We start from the raw sequence: 15,078 nt of genomic DNA on the forward strand, positions 1-15,078 counted from the left end.
AAAGCAAGTATAGTTTTTGCCAGGACTGCATCCAAAGCCTTTCCAGAATGGTAGATTAGGTTCAAGCTTTGTGTTCTGCTGGCTACCCTTCAGGGCCCAAAGGTTACTTGCATGCTGTAAAGAGGCATCAGAGTAGACTTTGTAGAGGTAACTATTTATAACAAGATAAAATCATTCTCTCAACTGCTTGTCTTTTTTGTGCTATTCTTTGTAACTTTATTTTTGGATCCAACAGGACTTGTTTTCTTCTGCTCCGAATGTGAGTAAGGCAAAAGCTGTAGCTCCCCATTCCAGCAAACTCACTACAAAGAAACCACTTTCTCTTTTTGATGATGACGATGAAGAGGTAAAATATTGCTATCTTTACAATAAAGACTAGGGAACCTGCAATCTCACGAGGTGGGTGGAGCAGGGCAAGCCCGAAAGCTGTTTTTAGGAAATAGGAATATTGATGTTTGAGGATCACATAGCATGGACATTTTTATGTCGGTTTTAATGAGTCCTTGCTTCACTTTCTCTAGCTTTAAAAGAGGAAGTACTGCGAAATTCTTGGTCCAGTATGAGAATTAGACTACGTGTTTGGATCAGTAGCCTCATCACCAGATATTCTTATACAAGTGTTTGGATTGCTTGTTTTTGGTTTAGGGATTTTACACTAAAAATTCACATTTAAGAAAATAGACCTGGCTCAGATTTAGTCTAGTTCAGCTTAGACTGAATCTGGCCCACTTGTGAAAACAGGTGTCACAAAAGTTAAATGGACCTAGGTGGGAAGAATTCTTCTGGAGGATTTTAGGATCTACAGGTTGAGGAATTACACAACTCCTTTCTTCCATTCCATATGCTTCGATGGGTGTTACATTTTGCCAGGTTCTGCCCAGAAATGGCTCAGAAAAGATTTTCATACAGTGCTGAATTCAAGTTAAAAGTGATCCAGTTTGCAAAAGTGAATGGAAATTGTGCTGCTGAACCTAAGTTTGGTCCTCCTCCAATTTTGAAAAGAATCCAAGACTGGCTACGGGAAGAAGAAACCCTACTGAAAATGCCATGGCAGAAGAAGGCCATGAGAGGCAAGTCAGCAAAATGGCCTGATTTAGAGAGGGAATTGAAGATATGGAATGAAGAGCAAAGGGCAGTTGGAATTCCTATGTCCACAAAGATGGTTCAGCATGAGGCAGGAAGAATTTCTGACGAAAAAGAAGTTACTGATTTCAGAGGAGGACACAATTGGTGCTTCAGGTTCATGAAACGGAATGGACTAAGCATGCGTACACACAACAGACTTTTCCAAAGGATGCCTGAAAGCTATAAGAAGATGAATAAAACTTGAGTTCAATAACTATAAAAAAAAAAAAGAAAATAGACCTTTCTTCAAAGAATGTCATTTTATTTATACTAGATGATTGATAGAATGTTTCAACAAACTTTCTTATATTTATTAAATCTTTTTGACAGTACAAAAACCTAAAGGTCATTTTTTCTTTATCGTGGCCTCTCCCCATCTAAAGGATGAGCATTTTCCATACAGAGAAAGGGGAAAACCTTTACTTTGGCCCTATCCTATTTTTTCCTCACTTGCTCAGATTGAAACCTGAGACAGTGGGAAAGGAACTATCTGTCCCTGAAAGGCACATTCTCAGCTCTTTGTGGTGCCTGCTGGAGAGCCTTCATAGATTATAGTTTGGGGCTCTATGCAGTAAGAACTCCAAAGAACACCAAAATCGCTGCTGCTCCATTAATTAAGGAGACCTTTCTTTCCCATTGCCCATCCTGTGTTAGCTGTCCCTTAATTTGGTACTAAAATTGAGTTCAGAGCATATCATGACAGAAATATGTAGTTGTTTTAGGATCTAGTGATTTTTGAAAGGTGTCTCTTGTTCTCAATTGTCACTAGGTTGACTTACAGTCGAACTCATTTCCTAACATTTTAGCAGAACTTTGCCTTGATTCCTGACTCTTGTGGTTTGGTTTTACTCAGCACTTTGGGGAACTTTTTTTTTTTTCAGGAAAATCTTTTTGGGGAAACACCTGCTAAGAAACAATCTTCTTCATCATCTCTGCCTAAGCAAACTCAAGAAAAGACAAAACCTTCTGAGGCGCACAAAAAAACACCTACCTTGCTGTTCAGCAGTGATGAGGAGGTACAGTTGCCCCCATCTTGAGTGAATGATACAATTAAAAGCTTACTATGTGCAAAAGGCTGTGCTAGTCTCTGGGCATACAAAAAGAGAAATAAGACAGTTCTTGCTCTCAAGGAGCTCGCTTTCTAATCAGGAAAACAGCATAACTCAGGAGTGAGGAACCTGCAGCCTTAAGGCCATATGTGGCCTTGTAGGTCCTTAAGTGCAGCCTTTTGACTGAATCCAAATTTTATAGTTCTGTCAAAAGGCTGCACTTAAGGACCTAGAAGGCCACAGGTTCCCATCCTGTCTTCCCTCTCCCCCCATAACTCTTCTTAAAGGAAAAAATTAGTTTGACAAAATCAATATCAGATTGTCACAGTGCCTTAAGTATTTTTTCCCTAGTTCAGACACATATGTGCAGTTCTTAGAGCTGTTGGAGTTTGTCAAATGAGAATATCCAAAACTCTTTTGAGAACCACTTGATACATGCAAACTGCATTATTTGAATATTTTAAGGTTCTCTTACCCCAATACTTCCAAAGCTAATAAGCATATATCAAGTAGAATAACAGCATGATTTATATAATATGTGTTTGACCTTAGTTTTGATCTCCCTGAATAATTAGCTTCTAAGCATTATTCAGTAAGAAAACTTTTCCTTTAACCTCGACGTATACCCAGAAAATGCAAGTTTGTCAGCCTCATTATTCAGGACACTCAGAATTGTTTTCTTTGTGCAGTGAGGCAGTCTGGCAAAAACTGGCTTTGAGTGTAGGTAAACTTCCATTTCAGTCTCCTAACTTTACAGAAAAATACATGTTATAGTAACTCAGGTATCCTAGGTACCACTTTCTATAAAGTAAACATTTTCTTCTCGAGTAAACTCAACATAAACACCCACACATTCACACAGATACAAACAGATATAGATAGTAAATATCAAAGCAAATGCTACAATAGAAGGTTGTTATGCACATCCTAGGCATACTAGCATTTCTAGAAGTCACTTAGATTAAAAGGCTTCAGCATAATTGCCTTTCTCTCCTCTTTATTTGACTGAGCCCATCACTGCATCCATTTTCATTTGATTTCTTCAGCAACCTTAATGCTACCTTCCTTCTGACCCTCGATAGCAGACGTCATCAAGAGAAGCATCATCCTCCCAAACAGCCTTGCAACTTTGGTGTAATTCTCAATAGCGCCAGATTACCTCCATGACTAAGAGGCATGAAGGAAGAAGACTTTAGTGAAGGTGCAACTAATAACTAGTCTTATTTTGCTTCCTATGTACCTTCACCTGAATTACCTTTGACAGGGAGAAGTGGACAAAAGTCTCTTTCTAAAGTTCCTTTGATGGATAAAATACTGTTTTAATTTCTTTTTTAGGACCAGTGGAGCATGGGTGATTCACAGACCAGTAAGATGCCTGACAACAGTATAAAGGAACTTAAGAAGCCTGGAACAATGCAGGATCCCATAGAGAAGGATGTGAAAAAGATAAGTCTGTTTGAAGAAGATGATGAAGAGGATTTATTTGCTGTTGCTAAAGACAGGTAATGATGTTGCTACAGCAAAACGAACAGCTGTGTGGAGAATAGCACAGAGATTGACTGCGGGTAGTAATAAACTTCAGGGATCAAGCTGAGAGCATCTCTCTCAGTAGTGTGAAGGCCACTGAGGCTTTTTATTTTTTGTATCCAAAGAAGCAATGATAGTTGTGCTGTCACCACCACCACCACCCCAGACTAGTTCACTGTGTTACAGGGGAACACCACAGTTACAAGGACACATTGTTTGTAGATGTGCAAAGCCAAGTCAGCAACATTTTATTAAGCACCTTTTGTATTCTAGACACGGCTAACTGTTGGGAGCATTTTCCCAATGAGTTGTCTTCAGAATCCAATTAGACTTATTACAGTAAAACAGTAGTCATATTAAGAACAATGAGTTTGACCAGAATTTATATTTTTCCACTACATGAACATCAATTGTTAGTACTCTCAACGTGAAGCCTTTGTTCCATTGACCAAGGAGTTGTGAAGAGCTTTAAATGCCAAGTACAGCATTTTAATTTGGATCCTAGTGGCAATAAAGAGTCGCTGGAGCTCACTGAGCAAGGCGGCGGCATGGTCAGACCTACACTTTGGCTGCTGATGTTTATCTTTTTGGTAACTGGTGTTTATCTTTAACAAGGTGAACTAGTTGGGGGATGGGGAGCAAGGGCTCATAGAAGAGGTGTATTCACGTCACTTTTGTCAGAGACGTCGCAATTGCAATGTGTAGGTGAGACATTATGAGGCCCTGAATTGGGGTGGTAGCCATGTGAACAGAGAGAGGGGTCAGATGCAAGAGATGACATAGACATAGAAAAGACAAGATTTGGCAGCCAGTGGGTAAGGTGTAGGGTGAGAGTGGGGAGTCATGGATGGCACTGAGGTCGGATCCTGGCTGGCTACATAGAAGGATACTAGGACCTATGACCAAAATAGGACAGTTCAGAAGAGGAGTGGGTTTGAGGAGGAAAGATACGTGCTTTTTTTTTGACACGTTGAGGTCAAGATGCCTAGAGGACATCCAGTTCTAAATGTCCAATAAACTGTTAGTGATGTGGTCTGGGAGCCCAGGAGAAACTAAAGTTGCATCAGGATGACAAGTGGACCCCAAGGAAGCTGAAAAGATGACCAAGAGACAAAGGACCCATAGTGGCAGGGAGGGGCTAGCAGAATCAATGCTGGAGAGAGGGAGAAGAAGGTAAGGATTGGGGATGGGCCCATTGCATCTGGCAGTGGGGGTGGTGGAGACCTCCAAGTACATATCAGTTGAATGAGTGGTGAGGTTGGTAGCCAGAGGAAGTAGGAGATAACTTTGGGAATTTGCCTGTATAAAGAAGGCAAGATAGAAGACAAGAATTTGAGGGAATGGTGGAGTCAAATGGAGAACTAATTATAGATTGGGGCAAGGGGAAGGAGCCATTAGATGGGGAGAGTCTAAAGATTAGAGAGTGAGACAAAGTAAATAGGAAGAGTGGTTTTGACAAGAAGTGTCACCTACTTGTTAGAGACTGAAACAAAAGGAGAGAGAGAGCAGGGAATGATGGAGAGGTGAGGTAGCATGGGGGCAGGGAGGGGACCCAACCCATGGTTATCCTCATCTGCCTAGGCCAAACTACTCCAGTATATTTTTTAAATTTTTTTCTTTTTTATTATGAAGTTAATAAATATAAGCAAACATGTACCTTTAAAAAAATTGGATTATATATGAAACAGAAACTCTTATTCCCTTATATCTTTTCTACTCTGTACAGCTTGATTTGTCTTTGATAATACAGATTTAACATGAAAATGTCTGCCCTGCCCATCTGTGTCCTTCCCCTTTACAGGATTCTTAATAATTTTGACACCTTTGTTATCTGTCTTTGTTGCTTGGTCTTACTTGCCTGAAACACTCTTTTTTTTTAATTGTTTTCCCTTTCCTCTTTCACTTAACCTCGGATTTCTTAATATTTCTTATTGAAGTTTTATTTCCAATATTTTCATTTTTATTAATTTGGTCTCAAGAAGGTACCAAGTGCAGTTGTTCTTTATCTTCCCAAAAATTTCTGCCTTTTTTTTTCTGATTCATTATAATTAGACTCTAATACTCTAAGGGTTTTGTTGTTCTTTATTTTATAGCAAGAAAAAGGCTCCTAAAGCTTCACTCCTTTTTGAAGAAGATGCTGATAGTGGCGGGTCTCTATTTGGCTCTCCTCCTCCATCTGTTCTTCCTGCAAAAATGGTAATTTTAATCAGCTTAGATATGACTTTGTTTCCATACTACATGAGTTAAAATTCTGCACTCAAGATCAGGCTTTGTGGACAGAACCTCAAATGGACATTTGTTATGCCCATTTGAAGCTAGTACATTTCCAAACCCTTACCTTACAGTCAGTGAAACAGGCTTATAGACTGATTAAAATGACTCACTTATACATAGTACATGGGGTAGCAGATTTGAATAGTAGAGCCCAAATCTCTGGATTTGTACACATTAATTCTCTTTCTTGGGCTCCATTGCCACCTGCTTATATTTATTAGGCATTCTCATTTGTATAGTGTTATGATAACAGAAAACAGAGATAGATACAGTTTGTGCCCTTTTTAGGACCTTATTCTAAAGAATAAAATTCAGATCTTGAATCTCATTATTAAATAGATTATGATATAAAGAAGGTAAAGATCAGATTCATCTCTAGGGAAATAACTATAATCTTAGGGACAGTAGTTCCCTTTCTGAAAATGTTTTTTCCAACGACACCATGCCCCAATGTTATAGTTGCCGTGTTTTTACAAGTATTACAAAGTTTTCACAAACTTTCTTGTTTGGTGCGGGGCTATTTATACTAATAAAATTGAAAAAAAGTTTTTTAGTTCACAAAAATGACAGTTCGCAATAAAACTATGATAATTCTTTAAGAGAGTGTTTTATGGTGAGTGGGTTAACATTTTCACTGATGCCTGTGGACTTCCATTTCTCCCATTTGTAAATGACAAATAAGAAGCATGATGAGGTTTAATTTAATGTACTTTTGAAATTCTTAAGACCAGAGAAGTTGTGAGAGATAGTTAAACAGTTGCAGGTCACTCTGTAAGCATCATGATTTTCTGGTGAAGCTTGTAGGCTATAAATATTAAGTAAGAGATCAAATTAATTGTATACGTAACTTTTTCCACATGGAAAATGTAGGTGCTTCTGGACACCAAAAGATCCTTTAGTATTTCAGACTGTGGAAAGTTCAGAGTTTGGTTCACACATGTACACCTTTCAAAAAAGAAGCATCACAAAAAACATTTTTGAGACTTTCATATAATTAGATTCACATCTTACAATATTTAAATCACTGTTATTATGAATAGAATTAATAAGTTGCCTGAACACACAAATCTTTTGCCTGAGGTCGTAACTGGGTTATCTATAGAGCTCATCACTTTAGAATTTACACATCTCTCCTTAGAGTCTTTCATGACCTTATCTCCCTCTATCTCAAGTTCAAATTGAAGTTCAGTGTTCTCCTAATTATAATTTCCTGTATCACTCATTTCTTTTCCTTATCCCCTTGGCCCTGCTCCCTTTGGTTCAGTGAAGTGAAACTGTGTTTTTGCTTCTTTAATTTACCACCATGTTTGGAAGAGCTTTCCCAGGTTAGCTACAGGTCTGCCTCCCTAAATCTCACTCCAGAATACCTTCCAAAGTCCACATCCTTCATAGAATCTTCCATTTACAAAGTCAAGGCTGCTTGCCTACCTGCTGTGTTCATTGGTAAGCCTACTACTTCCAGCCGTCCTGGCCCCATGGGATTTGTCCCCACCCTACCACTTTCTCATATTTTCACTTCCAACAAAAGTGAAGTCAAATCCATAAAAAACACTATACTAAAGGATAGTTATATTCTCAGTCATATCCTATTAGGATGTACATCTAAAGAACTGGATGCTTTGTATTTCTGTTTGTGATTTATACATGATCTCCCCCTTCCAAAAAGGATTTGAGGTGCCATAATGAACCTCTGAACACTCAGGAGATTGGTTGCATGAATGCATTGAATGTGCCAGTCACTTAGACACCATCCATACCTTTTGTGGGAATTTCATGGAGTTTTTTACTTTTTGGTAGGAAAAAGAGAAAATCCCTCCAGCAGTGCCTTCATTATTTAGTGATGAGGAAGAAGAAGCAGCTCCATTTGGAATTGTGAAGCCAGGAGATAAGCAGGCTGAGTCAGCTTCATCTGGGGGTACTGTTGTGGTCAAGCAGGAAGAAAAGGTGAGATGTTATTTTCTTAGGGTTACAATTATAACATTTCCTATGTTTAATCTTAGTCTTGTCTTTTAATTTGAAGTCTGGGGACCTGCTTTTTAATCTTTTGATAACTTTATTCCAATATAATTAGTTTCTTTTGCAATCCTTAGTATTTTCTCTTAGGCATTTTTTTAAGGAAGTTAATTCATTTATTTTTAGTTTTCAACATTCACTTCCATAAATTTTAAATTTTCTCCCCCTCCTTCCTCTCCAAGAGGGCATGCAGTGTGATATAGGCTCTACACATACATTCCTATTAAACATATTTTCACATCAGTCATGTTGTATAGAAGAATTAGAATAAATGAGAGGAACATGTTTTTTTTCTCTGGATGTTGTTAAATAACAAAACCAGCCCTTGTCCTCAAGAACCTTACATTCTAAGTGGAGAAGACAATATCCAAATGAGGAACTGGGAAGCAAGGGGATCACAAGGGACAAGATGACCTCTATTGTCCCTTCTAGCAATGTTAACTGTCTAAATAATCAGTTCCCAGTTAGCCACACTTGTATTGTCTGTATGTATTAGGAACTCCTTCTAGTTATTTGTTACTCCTCCTGAGTGGGAGAAGTCAGTGGGAGCCATAGTCCCTTTGCAGTTTTCGATTTTATATGTCAGTGAGCCCTTTCTTTTGTACAAATAACCAAAAGCTCATTGTGGTACTTTGTAGAGATTTGACTATAATAATGCCTACAGATTGAATTACCAACACAACCATGGGGTGCCATAGACATGGTGCTTGATTCCTAGCTGCCACATCTGCAACTTCAAACTGACCACTGTCTCTTATTCTTTCCTCAATTTAAAGGAATCCCCCAAAGAGTAAGCCTACATAAGCTGGTATTGAGGAAAATATGCTGGGTATTCATACTTGAGGTTCTGCCTTTCTCAACTTCACTTTTTACTTTTCCTCCCCTACTTTTTGGAGGCCTTGATCTCTGATGTACATTTAAACCAGAATAGCTATGCCAGGGTATTCATTCAAATGAATGTGTATTATTAAGAAGCTTCCAAAATTTTTAAGGGGATTACATCTTTTCCAGGATGGAGGCAAAGAGTCTGTGGTTCAGCATTCCTAGACCCTTTCTGTGCCACTTTGAACATGTGGTTATGCTCCACAGTGGGGGCATGACACAGTAACTATAGTCCAAATAATGTGGGACTCTTTGTCTTAGTAGTCTGAACTCATGCCCAAAAAACTGAACCAGAACTGGGCCATTCTCTGGAGATGTCCCTTCTCTATACCTGCTTAAGGATGATCAAGAATTCAAATTTATTTTCTCCATTGTCTCCACTGGAGAGAGAGGTAAAGGGCAGAATCAAACATATGAAGTTTTATATAATATGAAGTCTTATACATTCTATACCCTGGGGTATATCACTGTTTTCATTGATGCAGGTACAGCTCCCTCTAGCCATTCAGGTTACCCTCAACCCCGTACCCCATCCCCACCACCACATGCCTCCATGCCTTCCCATAGCTCTTGTTTGTGTGTACCAGTGGGCCCTACACCCCAGGCCACCCAACATGTCAGGGGCCTTTCTCTGGTGTTTTTAATATTATGTGACTGCCAGTAGAATATTTCTTTTCTCCATCACTTATCCTTGATTCCTGCTTGATGGCCTTCCCATCTTTTTTTCTAGTGATACATCAGCTTGATGACCTCCATCATACCATTTCTCATTTTTAGTTCTTAGGTTACTAATGGATTGTGGCCTGTTCCAGGGGTTAGCACTATCCCCAGCACAGAGTAGACTGCCTAACAAATGTTTATTGACCCAACTGACTATTCATATCCACTACATGGCTCTCCAGGTGGATAATGTTCAACTTTAATTCTTCATTTACTGTGGTCTTTGGTGACTAATAGCCATACAGCATCACTTTCCCAAAATACTATTCTGATGCTTCATTCATCATGGTGTAGAGGCCACCCAGAGTTCACAGAGCTTTTGCCAGAGGAACATATGGTATGATAGAGTCTACTATGGAGGAAAGGCTTAGAGAATGGTATGAGCACCAAACCTGCCTAAGTACAGTGGGATTCCTCTCCAGTAGGAAGCCCACTTGGTGATTAACTCTTTGGTCATGGCAACCCATGAAACAAAACATAAATAAACCAATAATTGGCCTGCCTGTTTGGCCCATGCCTGAAATTGGATTTCATTTAACAGAAGAAAAGGTTTTTCATGTGGTAATTAGAAATAAAAGACCTAAAATGCAAGTGCATGCTTTATGGTAATACTAACCAAAATTCATTCATACATAAATGTAATCAAGTCAGCCATCGATTGTAACTGGTACCAGATCCTTCCCTTTGTTGATAGAAAACGTTTGGAGAATAGGAGATAGCAGATGTTGAAGGTAGAAGAGGGAGTCTAGAGACACCAGCTAGGTATCAGTGTCGCTGAACACTATCTCACCCACAGCTGGACTTTCCTTCAGTTTTGTCACATTAACGGGAGGCCGTGCAGGGATCTTTTTTGGGAAACCACATGATACGAGACTTTGCACAGACATTGATTTGAGCTGGAGCATCTACTTTGTTGAGTGATTTATAATGATGACTGATCTTTTTAATGAGGCAGTGTAATTCCCAGGAGGCAGATGAATTGAGATAGCTTGATATTTAATTGTATGTCCAAACCTGCTTTTCCCCTTAAAATGTTTGGTTTCCTCATACCATACTTCCTGGGCTGCTTGAAGCAGATGGCTCTAAAGGTCCTCAACTGACCTCCCTTCTCCTTTATTCCTAGCCTTCCAGTCCTGGTGCCCATTTCAAGACTACCACTGGTGTCTTTCAGGATGAAGCGCTCCTCTTCAGCCATAAGCTCCAGCAGGACAACGATCCTGACGTTGACCTCTTTGCCAGGGTCAGTTCTTGTGTCTGGGTCAGAGGAGATCTTTGCCTCAGCAACACAGGATCTTCTTGCCTTTGCTTTCTCACAGAGAGGATTTGTCCTTTTCTTTTAGTCATCAGAGCAGCGAGCTGGTCCCCCACCCAAAGAGGCCCTTTTTGGGGATGAAGAAGATGATGATGATTTCTTCACTTCTGTTCAACCACAGCCTCCGGTACCAGCTTTTTTTTTTTATTATTACAAAAACTGAGGAGTAGAGAAAAACTTCTTGGAAAGGAAATGGTTGCTTAAAGTCTTCAACTTTCAGGGTGCCAGAAGATATGAGTAATGCTTACCTACTAATAAATGAACACTAAGGCCCCTTGTTTTTCCCTAGCGAAATAGTGCTTAATTTTTTAAACAGCAAATATCTCAAGTTAATCTAGCATTTTTAGTTAGTATATTATTGCTTGGCTCTTTCAGTAGTTTATTGAAGAATTAATAGATTCAATATGGTAATACAATAGGCATGTTTATGAAGGTTTCAGATCTTGAATGTAGGCCTGGATGTTCAGCACCATTTGTTTCCTGTCCCAGGAGAAGTGTGTTCTTAACTCTTACATATCTGAAAGGAACAAATATAACTTCTTTAGATTTGGAATAATTTGAGGATATTTATCTTTTCATTTTATTCATCTTATCATTTCACTTAAGAGGAAAAAAAAGCAGATCCCTTTGTTACATTGTGATTCCTTAGGATGGATGATTTCTATACCTGATTGTGAATTTTGGCCCTGCTCTTCTCTTAGAAGGTAGCCCAAAAGAAAACAGTAGTGAAAAAAGATAATTTTGGTCCTCCTCTTGAAAGCCATAAATTCGCCGAATCATCTCCCAGTATCAAACAGGAAACAGACATGTGGAAACTGGAAACAGCCCAGGTTAGTACAAATAGACTTTGAAGGTTTACTGTTGGCATAGCTAAAAATCTCTGGAGAGAATGTGCCCTTTCAGAGTGTTTCTTTGGTGGAAATTCCCATATTTGAATTGGGGAAGGAAGAAATGGAATGATGTTAAGCCACAGTAATTGTTTTTCCTTTTCACATTTTGTTGGTGAAACTGTAGTCAGTGTAGAGGAGCAAAGTGCAAGTTTTATCTGTTTGGAATTTAACACTCCTCTGTGGCATACTGAATGGCTTAATATACTTGTAGATTTCTTGGGTGTTTTCACAAATAGTGATGGTTGCCTCTGTTTTTTTTTTTGGAGGCAATTGGGGTTAAGTGTCTTGCCCAAGATCACACAGTGTCTGAGGTCACTTTTGAACTCAGGTCCTCCTGACTCCAGGGCCTGTGCTCTATCCACTGTGCCTCTAGCTGACCTCATGGTTGTTTTTAGATAAAAGACCCTTGGGGGTAATTTTAAAAACGTGGCATAGACCTATATTTAGGAATTCCCCAGAGAGTACTTCTGAATAAGCTAATGCTGAGGAAGAATACACTGGGTATTCTTAACTTCACTTTTTACCTTTCCTCCCTGGCTTTTTGAAGGCCTTGATCTCTGATGTACCTTTAGACCAGCATAGCTATCCCTGGGTATTCGTTCAAATGCATACCTATTATACAGACTTCTAAAATTTTGTTTGGGATTACGTCTTTTCCAGTATGGAGGCAGAGTCTGGTTCAGCATTCCCCGCTCCTTTCTGGTCCACCTCGGATCTGTGGTCATGCTCCACAGTGGGGGTATGACCCACTAACTGTAGTCCAAATAATACAGGATTCCTTGTCTTAGGAATGTGAATCTATGCCCAGAAAAGTGAGCCAGAGCTGGGCCATTCTCTGGAGATGCCCCAGGCTTTCCTTCTGTGCCTAGACATATGCCTTGGAGACCAACAAGATATTTGTTCGGTTCAGCCATGCTTGCCTTTTCATGGCCTGATGACACTGTCTGTCCATTGGCCACTTCATTTCTGAGGTGCATGAGGGTACATTCCCCCAGCTAGGAGGGACCAATAAAGCCTCTGGAGAAAGTATCTGAAACTCCTGAAATATCCTCAAAAGCAGTTTTCATTTTAGGGCAAAGGAAAGAGGAATGTGTGTCACACATGAATGTTTAATTAGTGTTGCAGTTTGGGGACCTTTCCCATCCCATTTCTCCATACTGGTTTTTAATCCAGTGTCATTTCACACAGGACTCTGCAGGCCTCCCTCCACATAAAATCAAAGAGCCTTCCTCTCGGATCGGGAAACTACAAGTAATTCTTGCCACACTTTGGGAGCCTTCATTGCCCACTGTGGGGCCTCCTTAATCTCTGGATATCTTGTCTCTTCTTCAGCTCTTCCCCTGGCATTTCCCCCCATTGTTGCTTCCCACATGATGCTAGGCCTGTGTCACCTTTCCTCTTTTTCCTGTGGCAGTGATTGTGGGCACGGCTGCATATCCTCTGTCTGAATCTGGGGGCTCTGGAACCTTCCCTTGCATCTATTTTTCCTTGCCCGTCTAGTGCCCTGCTCTCGTTAAGTGTTTTTAGTCACTTGTCATCTTCCCTAGCACTGTTGTGATCTGGATACAGATAAGAAGAAACAGCCAATTTCATTTTTATTCCCCAGGCAGACTTAGCTATTAATCCAGCGACCTTGCTACCGGGGACAGCTCCCAAAATCTCTGGGGTGAAGGCTGCTGTGCCAGGGTTTGCCTTTACTGCATCTGAGCCCGATGGAGTCAGGGGTGTGGAGACAGCTTCTGCTGGTGAGACAGGCGTGAGCTTTGAGGACCCAGCCCGAGCAGATACCTTACACAGTGTAAACAAGGTGATGAATCACTTTATTCCCTTTTGAAGTATTTCAGACACCTCTGTAGGGCATCGAAGATTCTTCTCAGCCACATTCAGCTATCCAGGGGATCACCAGCCTTGCTTTACAAACACATTGCTTGTCCTTACTAGTCTGACACACTCCAACCCTGCCCCTCCCAGGCACAGCCCCGCTGCCCTCTAGTGAGCAAACGAAAACATGGGATCCATTCTCTTCATTTGTTACTCCGTAGAACCATAAAGGTGTAGACCCACAAGGGATCTCAGAGGTATCTATCCATTCCAGTGGTTCAGACTTCTGGAACACTTTTAAATGAATTTTATCAATCACATCATGAAGTGCATGAGACATTTTACAGCCTACAGAAATTATGTTACCTGTTTATCAAAGGGAGTCATTCAGTAGATCTCTCATAGTCACTTTGTATTGCTGCTAGGGTCTACAGCCTATGGGCTGGGAAGGCTTGATCTCATCCAGTCCTCTAACTGCCCACTTACCAGAAGAACCCAAATGAGGACCCAGATCTCCTGACGCCTTTTCCCACTGCCCCACACCAGTTACCTTTGCTTGGCAGACACCCAGTAGCACCTTGCCCTTTGTGTGAAGTAGACAAACAATACGAGTTCTTAGTAAGAAGACAAATTCTGTACCCTGTAACCCCAAATTTAATTCATTTTAAGCAGTACCTTTTTCTATTTTGGAAAATATGTGATAATGACTACTTTTTAATCTAAACTGATGCTACTAATAATTCTGGTTTCTTAGCTATTAACATTTTTAATGTATATATCTTTACATAAAATTAATTGAGAATTTTATTCTTAAAAATAAATTTGAGTCTTACATAATTTGGCGAGTATTACCAACATGGTATACAGAGCACATAGTTTTTATCACCTACAGTTTCACAAGTTATCAGATCAAGGTACTTTTTGTATAATAATTGGAGTCAGAGGGACACCCTTTGTATATAATGTTGTGTTTAAATTATAGTGGGAGGTCAGAATTTTAAAGGATTAGAACATGTAAGAGAAAAACAAAAGATTTAGACTTATTTAGTTAGAGAAGACTAGGCATCTCCTTCCTTGACCATATTTAATATAGTAGAAGCATCAAATGACCTGCAAGATAATATTGTCTTTGCTGTTCAGTCCTTTTTTTTTTTTCCAGCCATGTCTGACACTTTATGACCACATTTAGGATTTTCTTGGCAAAGATACTCGGATGGTTTGCCATTTCCTTCTCCACCTCATTTTACACATGAGGAAACTGAGGCAAACAGGGGGAAGTGACTTCTCCAGGGTCACACAGCTAGTAGGTGTGTGAGGCTGGATTTGAACTCGAAAAGATGAGTCTTCCTGACTCCAGGCCTGGGGCTCAATCCACTGGGCCACTTAGCTGTCATTGGAGACAAGAGAAAGGAATTACAGTAACCTTTTTCAGTTTATTAATTCTTTGATTTACCTCTGTGTTTAG

General features: G+C 39.9%; 1 protein-coding gene across 6 annotated transcripts in view; it reads left to right on the plus strand.

Moving 5' to 3' along the window:
• The window catches only part of LOC118828120 (WASH complex subunit 2-like), a 48,948-nt gene that overhangs the window by 29,824 nt on the left and 4,046 nt on the right, over positions 1–15,078 (plus strand). For 2 of the 6 annotated variants that reach the window (XM_036734531.1, XM_036734533.1), the window contains 10 exons: positions 236–346; positions 2,007–2,141; positions 3,510–3,676; positions 5,795–5,897; positions 7,773–7,919; positions 10,714–10,830; positions 10,931–11,029; positions 11,604–11,732; positions 12,981–13,043; positions 13,399–13,599. In XM_036734531.1, coding sequence (XP_036590426.1) covers positions 236–346; positions 2,007–2,141; positions 3,510–3,676; positions 5,795–5,897; positions 7,773–7,919; positions 10,714–10,830; positions 10,931–11,029; positions 11,604–11,732; positions 12,981–13,043; positions 13,399–13,599 — 1,272 coding nt within the window. The remainder of the gene's footprint in view (positions 1–235; positions 347–2,006; positions 2,142–3,509; positions 3,677–5,794; positions 5,898–7,772; positions 7,920–10,713; positions 10,831–10,930; positions 11,030–11,603; positions 11,733–12,980; positions 13,044–13,398; positions 13,600–15,078) is intronic. The other 4 variants (XM_036734532.1, XM_036734536.1, XM_036734534.1 and 1 more) reach the window with 2 other exon arrangements.

The sequence above is a fragment of the Trichosurus vulpecula genome, chromosome 8 (assembly GCF_011100635.1).
Source record: "Trichosurus vulpecula isolate mTriVul1 chromosome 8, mTriVul1.pri, whole genome shotgun sequence".
NCBI classification, from domain to species: domain Eukaryota; kingdom Metazoa; phylum Chordata; class Mammalia; order Diprotodontia; family Phalangeridae; genus Trichosurus; species Trichosurus vulpecula.